The following is a 16,981-nucleotide window of genomic DNA, read 5'->3' as shown; positions in this document are numbered from 1 at the left end:
TCATGGTGCCTAAGCTGCACCTTAAAGGAAGAGCTGAAGTAAGGATGGAAGCATTCCAACCACAGGAAGTAGGCCAGTAAAGACAGCAGACAAGAGTGTTATTAATGAGGAACAAATGGAAGGCTTGGCTAGATTGTGAGTTAGGGACAGGTTTTGCAGGGCTTTGAAAGGTAAATAGAAGAACTTTTGTTCCAGAGGCAATAGGAAGCCCCTAAAGTAGGTTGAATAGAGAGAACATGGTCAGATCTGCTCTTAAGGAACATTGTTTTGGCAGCCATAGAACAGAGTAGTAAGAGTTGAAGCAAGGAGCCCAATGAGGTTTTTGTAATAATCTAGGTGAGTGGATGAAGGGCCTGAACCAGGGTGTAAAGGGAAATGAGTCATGGAAGAGATGTTAGGAAGTTTGGGCAACAGTGGATATGTGGGAGGCGTCAGGGCTAGTGCCATAATTCCAAAGCCCAGACACTGGAAGGACTGTGGGCAGAAATGGAAGCTTGGAAGGTGTAGTGTTTAGGGAGAAAAAGGGAAGTTGTTTTAGACTTTTGTTGAGTTGAAGATGTCTCCTGGACATTGTAGTTTGCGTTGATGATGTAGGAAGAGATGGGCTGGGTATACAGTACAGCTCTGAGAGTCACTTGCATAAAAGATGAGTTAAACCCAGGAGGTTACAAAGCATCGGAAGTGGAGAAAGAAGTTCAGTACAAAGCTTTAAGGAGCAACCATAGTTAGGGGACAGGTGTGGCTGGGGAGCCAGCAAAGGAGAAGGAGCAGTCCGACAGGTAGGAAGCCAAGAGGTGATACAAACACCTGGAGAGGACGATGTGATCAGCTGTGTCCTGTACAATAGATAAGGTTTGTACAGGAAGTATTTTCTCTTTTACTGATGAGACCCAGAGACTTGAAAGTTTCACAGCTGGTTGCCAAAGCCAGGACTAGAAACTGGTTCTTCAGTCTTCTAGATCACTGTTCTTTCTGCTGTATTAATGATGCTTCTTATGAAAGGTAGATCTGCAGACAGCTAGCCAAAAGAAGAGAGTGAAAGACAATGCTCATTTGGACAGCTGTAGGAAAAAATGATGTGTAGTGAATTTTCCTTTTTTCTCCTACCAGCCCTCATGCTGTAGGAACCTTCAATGAATTCATGTTTCTAGCCACAGGCCAACATTCTCTCCCCTTCAAAACAAAGTAAAAACTTTATTTGGCCAGATCTTTCTCTGATCTTGTTGCAGATTTCTCCTTTGTAGTATTGCATCAGGTTTCACAACTCCTCAGATCCCCAGAAGGATCACTTTTAAACTATATATACTTTAAGCTACACTCAGCACTGGTTTTAAGCTAACCAGTGGTAAGAATATAGTGCTTGTGTCTGCTAAGAAGCAGGGCAGTAATAAAATGAGATGGGAAATGCAGGAAAACAATGCTTCATCAGTCATTTTGGTATCATCTTAAGATTGAAATCCACCATGGGAGGCACTCTGTCCTATCTAAACTTTATCTCCTGTAGTGTCCAATCCTGTGCTCCATAACCAATTAATAAATAGTTATTTCATGGACATCTTCAGGTGGCAATATGGAGGGACAGTATTCATTTGCACCTATCCATTTTTATAGTTTCTTTAAAAGCACGCTTGATATTTCAGTCACAACTCACCTTCAAGCAACTTTAGTTTTGAAATTTTCTGAATATACTAACACCTACCTAAAGATATTCCAAAACACTATTTGCAGCTTATGATCTAGAAGAGAGACTCTTAACCTGGGATCCATAAACTTGGCTTTTAAGCAGAATTTTAACTTGGTGTCTTTTTTAAAAAATACGTCAGTCATTTTTTTTTTCAGTCATTTTTCAGTTGTGTTCAACTCCGTGACCCCATTTGGGATTTTCTTGGCAAAGATACTGGAGTGGTTTGCCATTTACTTCTCCAGTTCATTTTATAGAAGAGAAAGAGGCAAACAGAGTTAAGTGACTTGCACAGGGTCACACAGTAAGTGTCTGAGGTGAGATTTGAACTCAGGAAATGAATTCTATCCACTGCACCAACCTAGCTGCCCTATCTTGATTATGCAGTCATTTTTTCTCCCAATCGTATCTGACTCGTGATCCCACTTGGGGTTTTCTTGGCAAAGATACTGGAATAGTTTCCCATTTCCTTCTCCAGCTCATTATACAGATGAGGAAACTGAGGCAAAAAGAGTTAAGTGATTTGCACAGGGTCACACACCTAGGAAGTACCAGGCTGGTTTTGAACTCAAGAAGGTGTCTTCCTGGTTCCAGGCCCAGTGCTCTCTCCACCTAGCTGCCTATATTGGTAATTATTTCAATTTAGTTTCCTTTGTAATCCATAATTCTGAAAAGGGGTCCATAGGCTTCACCAGACTGCCCAAGAGATCCATGACAAAAACGAAAAAGAAAAAACTGAAGAATCTTTGTGCTAGGGGGAAAAGAATTTAGCAATATCCTGTCCCAAACTCAAAATCTCAGCCCAGCACTTTTATTTTGACAGTCCAAAGTGGTCTCTGTCGAGTAGGTCTCTAAAGAAAAAGACCTGCCCAAATGACTTGGCTGTATTGCTTTTTTTTTTTTTCATCAACCCAAGTTGAGTGAAGCCTCTGTAACCTTTAATCCTCAAATCAGAATTCGTCAGGATCTACTACAGGAACAAAGACGTAGGAAAACGGTTGGACCTGAGAGCTTGTTTCTCTCTGCTAATCTGTACGTACATGAGACTTCCCCAAACCAGAGTGGAATACTTCCTGGGATTACCGAAGTAAGATCACCATGGTAACAGAAAGACATTACTGCATCCCAGATTGACTTCTTAGCAGAACTTATCAGAAAAACACTTATATGAGCCTATACCTACTTCACAGATGGCTAAGTACTTTTGTATCCGTTATCTCATTTGATATTTAACATAGACCTGTGCAATGAGCATTTTCCCCATTTTACAGATGAGGATAATGATGCTAAGAGATCATGCATTGGGGTCTCCAATCAAATCCTTTTGAATCATTAAACATTTGAGCTGGAAGGAACCCCAAAACCATCTAATCCAACACCCTCATTTAACAGATAAGTTAACTGAGGCCCAGAGATACCTACTTTCCCATGGTCACATAACTTCTTTAGAGTGGCAAAGGCAAAATTTCACCCCAAACTGAGATGGTGGAAAGAATGATGGGTTTGGAATCTGGACATGACTCTATCACCTATGTAATAAGAGTGTGTGATCTCCTCTTAACTTCTGGGCCTTGGTTCTCTCATCTGTAAAAGGAGAGTCTCTGAACTCCAAAACACTTTCTAGCTCCAAATGTATGAGCCTGTGATTTGAGAATCCAAGACTACAACTCTTCATTTAATTCTATTTCCTCTCACGGAATAATTAAATATGTTTTGAGCCCAAACCTAGCCCTTTCTGGGATTAGCTACAGGGAATATTTTCAGCTGTTTGGATTTGATTTGCAAAATAATAAGTGGGGAGGGGGAAAGGAGGGTAGCTAGATGGCACAGTGGATCAAGAACTCACCCTGGAGTCAAGAGGACCTCAGTTCAAATCCAGTCGCAGACACTTATTAACCATGTGACCCTGGGCAAGTCACTTAACTCTAACCCTGATTGCCTAAAAAATCATAATAGGGGGATTTTAAGGGAGAAAATCATAAGCTAACTAACCCTCCATATCTAAGACTAAGAGAATAGTTTTTGGAAAAGTATACTGATTCAAAGACTTAGGAACACAACCTACAGAGGGAACAGGGTATAGTGCAAAGGAGTTAGAAGACCTAGGTTTAAATTCCAGCTGTTCTACTTAATGCTAATGTGACCTGGGATGAGTCATTGTCTTCCTCTGGGCCTCAGTTTCCTTTACCTAGATGGTCCCCTAAGATTCCCTCCAGCTCTAAACCCTATTATCCTAGAACCTGTTCATCCTGTGCTTGACTTCACCCAACAGTACTTATGCTAACCTCTTGAACTTTTTCACAAGCCAAAGGTGCATCAGTGGACACAGCCTTGCAATCAATAGCGACGCTGTTGTTTCGCAAGGTACAGCAACAGTTACTAGAGTCAGAGCTGGAAAATGTTCTCTGGATTTAGTCAGATAATATGTGTTCAACTTCCATGCCTGCTACTTAGAACCAGAATAATTTTGAGCAAGTCCCTTCTTTCTGTACCTCAGTTTCTCCATTCTAAAATGAACATAATAAGACCTACACTGTCTTAGACATGACACTTGAAATATTTTCCTTCTATAACTCAAAAGTTAATCGCCAGCAGAACCAAGCATTCAGATCAACACAAAAGAATGTAAAAAGATCATAACCATTATTTGCAGTTTGAAGGGATTTTTTTTAATGTGTCAATTACCCTTAAATAAGAGAGTAACAAAAATGCCATTTATGTCCATGCTCCCTTTCTGAACTCCATGTGCTTTTCCAAGTGCTGTCCCAACCCTATCATTGGTTATATACCTGTCTCTAGTATATATAGTGTCATCCTGATGCTACTTCCTTCCATCCACACCGTTTCTTTTAAGTCTCCATGTTTCATTGTTTTCTCCATGATTGAAGGTCAAAAGATTACTGACAAAGGGTGGAAGCCTGACCATTTCACTGATGTCATTAACTGGCTGTATATAAATTCCATTGACCAATGCAAATTGGAAAGTTTGCCCCTCAATGCTACAGGCAATTTTCTAAGACTAATTTGAAGAGAAGGTGGAATTGCATTTGGTAGAGGGAATTTCCTTACTAGAGTTCCCTATACCAATAAAATCATAGGTCCAGTTATCATTTCAGTCTGTAACTTATCATCTTACATAATGTCACAGAGAAGTTAAGGGTCATGCCCAAAACTACGCAGGCTATATGTCAGAGACAAGACTTTAACGCAGGTCTTTCTTATTCATAGGATCATAGACTCAGAGCTAAAAGGGACCTCAGAATCCATCCCTTCATTTTATAGATAAGGAAACCTAGACCCAGGGAGGCCAAGGGACTCATCCAACATCACAGGTAGCAAGCATCAGAAGTGGGATTTGAACTGAGGTCCCATAACTGCTCTCTCCACTCCACAATACAAGGCCAACCCTCTATCCATTATATCGCATTCTCCTGTAATTTCTTTTGGCACAAATATATAATATCCCAGTATATTGACATGCCATGGTTGATTCAACTTAGCTTAGTGTCATTAGATACAATTATTATTTCCAGTTTTTTCATATCACAAATATTGCCTCAGAGTATTTGTGCATAGTTAGGTCTCTCTTCTGTCAATAACTTCTTTAGAGAATAGTCCTAGAAGTAGGACCACTGATTCAAGGGTCAAAAATAGCTTTGTGACTCTTATTGTATAATGAAAAGATAGATTTTTGCCAGCACAAGTTTAGAGATAGCCAGGCATTGTGGTAGGCTAGTATACAAAGGCAAAGTTCTATGAGCACCCAAGAAAACCCACCCAGAATGCCATTCCATGGTTTACTGGGCTGTCTGGGAGTCAGTAGTTGAATCAGAGTAAGCAGTCAGAACTGATGATATAAATTCCTTTATTGAACACCATTCCACCTGCACTGAAGCTAAAATCCAGCATCAAAGGGGCTCCAGGACCAGAACTGAGGTTGCCATGTCTAACAATGAAGAGTGAAGATACACTCAAACTATACTGACAGATGAAGTATTCACAAGACCAAGCTAGGCTAACAACAGATGTCACAGGACCCTCGCCACCACCACCACTACCACCACCACTGGGGACAAAGCTTCCAGCTGTTTGGGGACTGGAGTTCCCCCTTCCCACCCCCTGCTCCACTTGGCAGGAACCCCAGGCCAGGAGGGAGGGTGGTAACTGAGGGAGGACCAACTTGGTTGAGATATTGACTGGACATGGCTTTTGTAGAAAGAACATTTCCCCAAGTTTCACTCCGGTCCTATCTGAAGAAGGACACTTGTCTACAGAGGTTTGCTGAGCTCTGATATGCCACCAACATCATCCCTCCTTCCCCTAGTAACATGAAAGCCTGGAACCTTCCCCCTGTCTCTGGTTTCCCACTAACACCAGGCCATGAATCCCAATAGATGACCTCTGAGGGGTTTTCAAGGCTCTGCCTGAAACCTATAATCTGTTGTCCCTCTCATTGAGTAGCCTTTTCCACTGGATCTCCAAAAGATGGAAGTTTCCTCCACTAAAGCCACTTTGTTTAAAGTCAGCAGTGTTCGGAGAGGAAGGAGCCAAGGAGTCACAACTCTGGTTTCCAGGTAGGGTGGATACTCTGTATGTCACCCCATCCCCAAAGTCACTCCGAGAATTCCCAACTCAGGGTAAATAGGTACCATTTTGACTTGGTAAACCTTACCTAGCCATGTCCGAAAGGACGGGTAGCTTCCTGGGTTAGGGGTATGGTTACTACTTCCTGTTCCCAGTCTTTCTGGGCCAGGGTAGAGGAGTGGGGGAAAATTTGGGTGCCTCTGCTCAGGACAGGAGTTCTTAACCTTTATTGTGCCATGGACCCTTTGCCAGTCTGGTGAAGCCTAGGGAATCCTCAGAATCATGTTTTCAGATAATCAAAGGAAATGAAAGATTTCAGTTAAAGGTTAGTGAAAATAATGATATCATTTTTTTACCATCCAAATTCATTAGACCCCTGAAATTGATCTGTGAATTCAAGGACCCCCCCATTAAGAACCTCTGGCTTAGGTTGACATTAATGGGCCCATGCCAATAAAGTGAGAGGCTTCCATGGTTGTCTCTGGAGACAGCTCCACTCATTCAGATATGGCTACCACCCTGTTCTACTCAGATGCCTAGAAGACTCTGTTGAAGAAGATGCATTACCATCTGTATTGATGCTGCACCTTAAGGACAAGGGACCTTTTCATCTGATTTACAGTTGAAACTTCCTATATGTGTGGCCTTCCTCTATTAGAATGTGGGCTTCTTAAGAGCAGGACTGCCTTGATTTTCTCTGTCACCAGCACTTAGCACAATGCTTTGCCCAGAGTAAGCAATTAGTCAATGCTTTTTCATTCATTCATTCATTGGAGTCCAAGATCCAGCTGTCCCCTTTAGCCTTCCTAAGTTTAGACACTGAGCAGAATTCCCTTCTGCTCCTATCCCCTCATTCCCCTATGAGTGAATCAGCCCAAGCAAGCCTTACCCCTTCCTCCTCCAGTGCTCCAACAATTTCTTTCATGTTTTTGGGCTGTCAAGAGGGACCCTGGATGAGATTCAGCCCCACTTATATAATGTTGGCCAAAGCACCAAGTGTCTGATCCAATTAGGTGATCCTGACAGCATCAGATGTCTGAGAAACTTCTGAATCAGTCTCTTGGGCTATTTCCCACTGCAGTGTTCCATGAAAGCCTACTGTCCCTCAGGATCCCCTGCCTTCCAACCCATCCCCAAGGTCACTCAGTCTGTTCATGTCTCCTTGGGGGGCAGCCCTAGGCTGTAACTTCAGCCTCAGTCTGGACCGTCGTTATTTCTTTGCTGCAGCTCAATCTCCTGGGGGTCTCAGTTCCCGTCCTCTTCTCCAACAGGTTCAGCTTTGTCAGAATGGGAGATCTGTCCTCTGATGAAACTCACTGTGCCCCCTCACTCCCTACCCTCTCAAGCAAAAGGAAATAACCCCTAACTCAGTTCCCTACCCCCCTATTCGAGTTGGATTTCCCTGTCCCAGAGTGTTTGGAGAGGAAGGAGCCAAGGAGGCACAACTCTGGTTTCCAGGTAGGGTGGATACTCTGTATGTCACCCCATCCCCAACCATAGCCCAGGCTCAGGCAAGTAATTCCACCCTGACTAGTTGGAGTCTACAGGGGCCTTATATCCTCATCTTCAGTTGCAGCATTGGAATTTTTTGACCCCTTGGATGTAAGCTTTCTTCTCCTCACAGTAATAGCCACTTTCCCCATTCCTACCTCCATCTCTTAATATCTGTCAGTCTCCTTCCCCATATGATGCCCCCTCCCTTTCTCCCCATTCAACTCTCTGTCCCTTCTCATCTGTTCCTCTCTCCTACCCATCCCTGTCTCCCTTTCCTTCTCCCTTCCTCCACATCTCAGTCTCCCTCCATGTTGCTCTCTCCATGTTTCTCTTTCTTCCCATAGCTTCCCTCTCCCCATCTCTGTCTCCCTCTTCCACTCTCCAAATAAGTTTTCTCCTCCTACTCATCCGTTTCCCTTTTACCCTCTTCCTATTTCATTCTCTCTCCCTTTGCTCTTGCTTCCCTTGCCATTTCTTCCCATTTCTCTCCCCATGTTCCCCTCCCTCCTTAAGTCTCCCTGTTTCCAACTGTTTCTTTTTCCCACTGTCCCTCTCCCTCCCAATGTTTCCCTCCATCTTTCCCCATTTCTCTCTCCCCCCCATGTTTGTCTCTCCATCTCTGTCTCCTGTTTCTTTATCTTCATTTTCCTCTCCCCATCTGTCCCAGTCATCATCTCTATTTCCCAGTTTTCTTTTTTAAAACATTGTTCCTCCCTTTTCTCCCCATGTCTTCCTTTCTCTTTCCCTGCCTGTCTTCCTCTCCTCTCTCCAGCTGTCTCCTTCATTCTCCCCATCTGTCTCTCCCTATTCCCTCTCCAAATCTCTGCATCCCTCTCTCCAGTCTTTCTTACTCTCCAAATGTCTTCTCTCTCCATGTTTCCTTTCGTTTCTCTCATCTCTGCCTCCACCTGTTTCTCCTCTCAACTTTCTCTCTCCCTATCCTTGTTTCCCTCTTCCTCTCTCCCCAACTCTATCTCCCTTTCCATCTTTCTCCCCACCTGTTGCCTTTTCCCACTCTCCAACCTCTTTTCCTCCTTCCTCTCCAAATCTCTCATTCTCTCTAATCTCTGTACCCATCTTCCCTTCCCATCCCTCCCTAGCCAGATCTGCCTTCCTAATTCTTCCTTCCACCTTTGTCTCTCTCTTCCTCTCCACATCTTGGTAAGCCTTTTCTTTCCTCCATCTGTCTCCCTTTGCCTCTCTGTTCATCTCTGGGTCTCTTTCCCTCTTACCCACCTGTCTCTTTCCAAATATCTCTTTCCCTCTCTCCATCTACCTGTTTTCCTCTCCCTCATTCCCTCAGACTTTCTCCTCTCTGCCTCCTGCTTCCTTCCTTTCTCCAAATCTATGTCCCTCTCCCTCCCTCCCCATCCTCATTCTGCTATTCCTTTCTCCCATAGGTATCCCTCTCTTTCTCCTTTCCTTTCTCTCTTTTTAGCCTTTGTACTACACACGTCTCTTCCCTCTGTCATCATCATCATCATCATCATCATCATCATCATCATCATCATCCTCTCTCTCTCTCTCTCTCTCTCTCTCTCTCTCTCTCTCTCTCTCCATTTTACTACTGTTATCTGCCTTTCCCTCACCCTGGAGCCTTCTCCTGTTGAACTTTGGTGTGTATGTTCAAAGAGCTCATTTGCATACCACTCCCATTCCCTAGATGAGTCTGTCCTCACCTTTGGGATGTAGACTGTGGCCTCCTGTCACTTCACTGAATCATGGGATCAGCATGCCCCCTCTCACTCTAACTGTATTGTAGCGTTGCTGTGTGTGTGGTTTGGGTTGAGTTTTTTTATGAAGTTCTTTGTGGGGGGAGGGGAAGGAGTCAGAAGGGAGCACAGTGCTGGGGCCAGAGTGGAGGTGTATGAAGGGAATGATTCCCCTGGGTGGGGAAAGAAAGAAAAGCATCTGAGAAGGTCTAGGACCTCTGAGAGTCCACCCCTATCCCAAACCATCCAGGACCAAGCATCCTAGCTCTAGAAAGGAGATAGGACTTGGATGTAGGGAAGCAGGAGCTCTGTCTTTTCCTGGTAGGGTAGGGGATAAGCAAAGGTTCTAATCCACTGTGAGGGGCTATTCTGAGAGATCTTCATAATCCAATCTAAATTCCATGGGCATGAGCAATGGGACAGAGAATGAATGGGGACACCCACTCTTTTGGAGAGGGATGAGGAAAGAGTTGAAAGAAGGGGTTCAAAGGCTGGTGGCTCTGTTCCTACAATCCAGTGGACCCCATGAACTTCCCCTGGTGCCCCTCATTCCATCTCTCCACTCTGGAAAGAAAGGCAGAGGGTGGGTGGATGGGGAAAGGAGATAAGGCAAGAAGCCCATTCTCTCTCTGACTACTATAGCTCACATGGCACACATTCTCTACACACACACACACACACACACACACACACACACACACACACACACACGCACACACACACATTCACCTGTTCCCTTGGCCCCATTTACAGCCCCATCAAGTCTCCAAAACAATGGGCTTAAAGCATAAAGTGGTAGTGGTGGAGTCCCCTGGTTGGAGGGGGGGTACAGTGCAGAGAGAAAATGGGGACATGTGGGGGCAGGGTTGGGGGGAGGGATGGGGAGTACCCTGTTTGGAGGTGAGCTGCAAGTTCAAGTTGCACATAAAAGTATCAAAGAAACAGGACAGTTTCTGCCACTGGCAGATGGAGGAGAGGAATGTTGTCTCTGGGCCCCTCTTCCACTCTCCCTCCCCCATCCCCACCAACAAAAGAACTGAGAATTCTGTGCTGTACAAAATGGGCCCAGACCAGGGAGCAAGTGAGGGACACTGAGGCTGGGTCCAGTCTGTGGAGCAGTCCCCCTGAGACGGGTTCAGGAGGAGATTGGAGCCCAGTCCAGAAAGAAAGCAACTCCCTCCCCCACTGCCCAGGTCCAGTAGTCGATCTTGTTCAGCATGAAAGGGCAAGAGAGAGGGAGGGGGATCCTGGACATAGGGAGATGGGGGAAAAGCTGTCCAGGACCTTTCCCCAGCATCTCTGGATCTTGGGAGTTCATCCAGTTGATCCTTTTGTCTCAACACAAAGCTGCAATTGTCTGGACCCCAGTGAAAGCGGTGGGGTCAGTGGCCAGTGGGATGTTGGGTGCAGAGAGGAGGGGGTGAATGACCCCAGGACTCCATGATCCCTCCCTCCAGGCAGGTCATCTTCATCTTAGGTGAGCTGGCTGGGGAGAGCAGGGTCTCGGGGAGGCCGCCCGAGGGAAGTTGGCAGCATCTGAGGCTTCGAGGTGCACGTCACCGAACCGTCATTGGCCGAAAAAGGCGGGAAAGAGTCCAGTCCGGGGCCTCCAGAGAGGGCAAGGCCCAGTGGCAGCATCTCTGTTATGTTCTGGGAGGGGTTGGAGGGGGGCCAGGACAGAGGGAGTCAGCACCAGGCGGGGCAGCCCCCAAACTGAGAACTGAACCTGCAGTTGTGGGTGGGGACCCTAGAGGGCCAGTGCCAGGAAGGGAGAGGAAAGGGGACCCCAGATGGATAGAGGGGTTTCCCCTGTGATCTGGAACTAAAAGATTTGGTCACTGAGTCATCATGGGTGATTGCAAATTTCATGACCCGGGAATATGGTCTAATATGGCCCTGATGCCTTCAGTGATGTGAGAGGGAACAAGGGAAAAAGAAACCCAGAAAAGTCCAGGGGAAGTCTGGTTCTCTTTAAGTCCAGTGTCATTGGGAACCAGAGCCCAAGCCTTCCCTGGGTCCAGAGGGAAAGGCCTGTATGAGGTCAGGAAGCCACCCCCATCTGCTCCCTTGGCCAGGACTAGAGACTGGGAGGTAGGCAGGGAAAAGCAGGAGGGCAGCCCTAGTGTGAGAGTAGTCTGATGTCAGGGTCTGCCCCAGGGGTTCAAATGGAGGGATGGGGAAGGGAAGCTTGAGATCCTGCCCTTCAGGGTCCCTGTGAGTGAGAAACTGGACAGGGGAGGACCCCCCACCCTGGGACCTCCCCACCAGGCCGTAACACAGAACTTACCGCAGAGCCAACAAAATCTGCAAGGTAGGGGGGTCAGGATAGGGCGGGGAGAGAGAAGAGAAGGTAAAGAGACAGACAGAAAGACAGAGAGAGTTAGATAAAGACTTCTTGAACCCCATCCCAGCCCTACCTCTCAAATGAGCTAGACTTTCAGGGCCCACACGTAGAAGGGAGGACTATGGCGGAAAAGATCCTGATCTAGGAACTTGAAGGATAAGAACTCCCCTCCTTTGACCCTTAGAGTGGGTGCTGGAACCCTAACCCTCAGTCTGAAGGAAGGGCTAATCCCTAATCCTGTCTCTCAGACTTCTAATACAGGTTCAATGATTCCCCTCAGAGGTCATCGAAATTAACATTCTCATTTTACAGACGAGGAAACTGAAGTCTGAAGTGGGAAGGTAAGTCACTCAAGACCACACAGTTTATTAAGGAGCAGATCCAGTAATTAAACCCAGGTCTTTTGATTCTCTTTCCAGAAGTCTCTCTATGACAGCAGGCTGGTGATTAAAACAGGGGAAATGAAGATAGCTCTGTCACATTGCCCTATGGCTCCGGCCTATTTAGGTCCCCAGGGTATGTTTGGCCGGTCTCCCCTTGAGGCCATAGCTCCTTTACACAAGCTCAAGGGACCCTTCTCTAAATTCCCAGGACTGGTTTTGGCCCTGAACATGCAATTCAGGGGTGAACATCAGAGGACGTCATTATTCATTCTCTTCTAAGCCATCCCAAGCAGGACTGTCCTGGTGACCTCCCCTTCAACCCACATGTGCCGGAGCCAATGTCAAATGGACAGGCCAATGTTGAGTCTTCAGCGCAAGCATTTTCACCTCAGAAACCAGCAAGTACCACAAATCAGACCTTGATTTATTGCTTTGTTGCTTGTTTGGACTTAGGAAAGTGATGGAGAAAATAATTATGCAGATTAAACAGAAAAGTGTGTGTTATGGACAGGTTTTCCCCCCTAGAGCTTGTTGTTAAAGAGCTGGTTGTAAACACCAGCACACCCCTGCCTCAACCATTATCATCCAAAAAGAATATCCAGTACAGAGCATGGACATCACATAGACCTTGCCCTCCACCATCCGGAGGAAATATCTAAGTGCTCTAATATTCACAAGGGAATTTGTCATTTTATAGGAATAGTGAAATAAGCAGAAGTAGCTTTGAGTAACTGGACAGAGTTTTTCTGTGACACTTTTGGAATTTCATTTATTTAATGGTGAAAGATTATTTTGGAAAAAAATCTGATTTTTGTCATATAATATATTTAATAAACCTTCCCTACTTCTGCAAAAAAGAAAACAATTTGGAAGGATTCTGAGGAGAGGCTTGGTTGAGGCTCAGGGTAGAGGGCAAATGAATGGTGAGGTTCATGCTGAATAAGTATCTAATTAACTGGATGACTTGAATAACTTCTCCTCTCTGGGTTTTAATACTTCATCCATAAAATGAGGGCTTTGGATTCACTGGCTGATCTCTAAGCACTTTCTCAACTCTGATGATCTATATTCTATGCTCCAAGGTCCAGTAGGTATAATTCACTCTGTTCCAAAAGCAAATCTATTTTTTTTTTCTTATCTGGGGTTTTAGATTGTCCATGGCCCTTCTGCCTTGTTAGCTCAAAGAATCAAGAGTTAGCTTGGTGGAGTTCTTGGTAGAGACAACTCATGATTTCAAGTCTGTTATGGAGCAGAGTAGGTAGGTGGAGCATCTAGGGGCTGTTGAAGCTGTGTGGGGTAGCTGGATCACTTAGGAGAAGGAAAGGCAGATTGGGTAAGTAAAGGGAAAGTGGGAGGGGAAAGTGAGTCCAGGGACAAAACTAGCTACAGAACAGGAGAGGGAGAGAGCCCCAGGAGGGAGCACCTGGACTTTGGCTGATTTATGGGAGAGGCCAGAGCAGCTAAGCTCTTGGAGGCCAGGAAGGGAGAAGAAGATGAGATTTAGTGGGCCAAGAAAGGCAAGATGGTAGAAGAGACCATACAAAGGATAAGTTTAGCTCAGTCATTCTGCCTCAGCTGCCAGTCAAAGAACTCTCAGGTGTGGGTGACTGCAAGGACTGTGGACTTCTCCTGAAAGATGGCCCCAACCAGATGGTCCTGCATTAGAATGAGACAGGCCCTACCGACCTTGTCTAAGAAATCCCATGATAGTAATAGCTTCCATTTCTCTTGGCATTCAGGTTTATCAAGCTCTTTACTTCCATATATCATCTCATTTAAAAGCCAACATTGAAAGAGCTGCATAGTGCAGTAGATAAGAGTGCTGGTCTCAGAGTCAGAAAGACCTGGGATCAAGTGTTGCCTTTGACAATACTGACTATGTGACCTCAAGCAAGTCCCCTCCCAGACTCCCAGTGTCCCCATACAACTCCAGAAGACTCTGGGTCGCAGAGGTGTTCTAGATGCTTTGGGAGGGGGAGCTCTCTCATATCGAGCTCCCTGCTCTGATGAAATGGCTAGGCCAGAAAAAACAACCACAACCATTCATTGGAGCCTGTGACATAAATAATGCAAATGGTATTATTGCTGCTATGCAGATGAGGAAGTGGACCCAGACAGCAGCAGCATTGGTTCAATGGAAAGAGAGGTGTGTTTGGAGTCAGAGGACTTGGGTTCAAATCTCTGCTCAGCCGCTGTGTGACACTGGGCAAATCACTCCTCTGTATGTGCATGTTTCCTCATTGACAAAATGAAGGGGTTGGACTGAATGACTTCCAAAGTCCCTTCCAGATATCCTGTGAAGTGATTCAATCATGACAGGGAATGGGACAATCCAAGATCCCAACCCAGGTTTTCTGACTCGCAAATCAAGATGGTAAAATTTCCATTATAAGGATTACAGTCTGACCTCTGGATCAGACCCTAAGACAGTTTCAGGGCACTGCTTCTATGCCCCCTCAGACAAGCGCTCAGAGCAGAGATGGCTACAGCACACAAGCAATCCAAGGCTCTGCTGGTCTTATCACTCTCAGGCCGAGGGAGACATATTTTTTTGCTCTCTAAAATGAATCTCTGGGCTGGGAAACAGGCTCTCCAAGAAGGGCCTGCTCAAGTCTGTTCCCTGCTCTCCAACCTCCCATATCCCCCCCTTTATCCTATGAGCCATCCTCAGAATTCAGCGCTCTGAGAGCTCATGGACTACAGAGAAGCCCTTCTGTCTTGGCAGGAGCTTGGCCAGTGGAGATCACCCCAATCCGTCTGTCCTCCCCACTCACCTTTGCTCTCTGTCTTGAGTTCGTCCTGTAGCAAGTCGTTTTGCCGGTTACCCAGCACAAAGGCGAGGAAGGAGAGGATGAGGGCATTGAGGATACCAATGATGGCCAGGATGTATGCCCAGCGCACAGAGCAGTCCCCCAGAGAATACTTCCCTGTCTTCTGCCCACACATATCCCGGATGGTCTCCGCATCCCAGCCATCGGGGAAGATCATACAGCCCAGGACCAGGCACAGAGCTGGAGGAAAGGGAGGACCAGGTCCCCGAGGCAGCCAGGGAGGAGGGAGAAAAGAGATTCATTATCTCTGCTACATACACAGGTCAGATTCCCCTGAGTTTAGGGGACAGTCCCCTAGAACCTCTTCAAACTGGGGGGCATGATTCCTTTCAGTTAAATTCCTTTCCCTAGGTACCTTCTTCCATTTACTCTTGCTGTATCTTGTACATTGGGGCAGCTAGGTGGTGCAGTGGATAGAGCACCAGTGCAGGAGTCAGGAGGACCTGAGTTCAAATCTCACCTCAGACACTCCACACTCACTAGCTGTGTGACCTTGGGCAAGTCACTTAACCCCAGTTGCCTCATCCTGGGTCATCTCCAGTCATCCTGATGAATATCTGGTCACTGGATTCAGATGGCTCTGGAGGAGAAGTGAGGTTGGTGACCCGCACAGCCCTCCCTCACTCAAAACAAAGTCAAGTGCAAGTCATGTCATTATTTCTCTGATGGCATAGTCTTCAGCAACAGAGGACACTCACACAAGACATCTTGTACGTACCTATTTATTTACATGTTTTCTCCCACTAGGATATGAACTCCTTGATGGCAGGGACCATGTTTTTGTCTTTTTTGTGTGTCCCCAGAACCTAGCCCAATAACTGGCATGCATTCAGCACTTAACAGATGTTTCTTAACTGACTAGAATCAGAAACCTGTATTAATCCCGCAAAGCCTTTTTTATAGCCTCACCTCACCTCACCTCATTTAAATGACTCTTGAAATGTCCTGTTTCTTGAAATTGTTCTGGATTAACCTGAGAAAAACTAATAACCTTCTATCATCCCATCTGCTCTAATTGTGGAATCTTTCCCCCTCTTCTCTACCAAACATTTGACCTTAGTCATCTCCTTGTCCTGAAATGTACGTAAGAGACTTAAAACCTGCTTGCCTGTGTACTCACAGCCCTAGTTTCCTGTGTCTGTCCTTTTGGCTCTGTGTCCCCCACTGACTTAGAATAGAAGCTCCCCAAAACCAAGAGTCCTTTGCAAATACTTTTGGGAATGAGGATGAAGATGATGGGGATGGGGAAGAGAAGGAGGAGAAGGAAAAGGAGCAGGAAGAGAAAGACAGTTTTGATTCTGGCCAGTACCAAGGACAGCTCTCCTGATCTCCAAGGTTATAGAAACAATCAATGGGGTTTTGGCTCCAGGACTGGGCTCCTTTCTATAAGGCAGCCTATGGAATCCCTTCACTCCCCACTAACCTCTTAGAATTCATTGCCCCACCTGGAACACGCACATCCATTAAATGCATCTCTGGTCATCTGGAGATAAGGGAGAGAGAGGAGATACCCCAAACTCAGGCTGACTTTAAGGTTGCTTCTCATTATCCCCAACCTACAAAATTCCTTTCCCTATAGCTTACACTAGGGGTCTTTAATAAGAATATCAAGAGTATCAAATTATTTACACACCTCTGCTCCACACCTGATATCTTCTCCAGTCCCACAACCTCCCCTGAGGCATATGAGGCATCCTTTTACCCCACCGGCATTTACCCCCACTATTCATGATAATAGGCTGTGGGTTGGGGGCAGCCATGTTTGCTTCCTCAGTGGCTTCTTTCCAGGTTCCCTTCTTCCTCATGATCATACTCTCCCTCCCCTCCCTTCCTGCTTCTCTTCTCTGTCCCACCCTCTCTCTCCTATACTTCCCTGTTTCTCCTCTTCCTCCCTCCACTCTCCCAATCACCCTTCCTCCAGCTCTCTACATGGCATGTCCACTGCCTCCTCT

General features: G+C 45.9%; 1 protein-coding gene across 1 annotated transcript in view; it reads right to left on the bottom strand.

Annotated features, from left to right (window-relative positions):
* Positions 1 to 11,263: 11,263 nt before the first annotated feature.
* The window catches only part of LHFPL4 (LHFPL tetraspan subfamily member 4), a 30,582-nt gene continuing 24,864 nt past the window's right edge, over positions 11,264 to 16,981 (bottom strand). Inside the window, exons 2-3 of the mRNA XM_072598572.1 lie at positions 14,973 to 15,209; positions 11,264 to 11,775 (exon numbers count right to left, since the gene is read on the bottom strand). Of these exons, the coding sequence (XP_072454673.1) occupies positions 11,675 to 11,775; positions 14,973 to 15,209 (338 nt within the window). The 3' untranslated portion in view covers positions 11,264 to 11,674. The remainder of the gene's footprint in view (positions 11,776 to 14,972; positions 15,210 to 16,981) is intronic.

The sequence above is a fragment of the Notamacropus eugenii genome, chromosome 3, assembly GCF_028372415.1.
Source record: "Notamacropus eugenii isolate mMacEug1 chromosome 3, mMacEug1.pri_v2, whole genome shotgun sequence".
Classification (NCBI taxonomy): domain Eukaryota; kingdom Metazoa; phylum Chordata; class Mammalia; order Diprotodontia; family Macropodidae; genus Notamacropus; species Notamacropus eugenii.
This window is presented reverse-complemented; position numbering and strand designations above follow the sequence as displayed.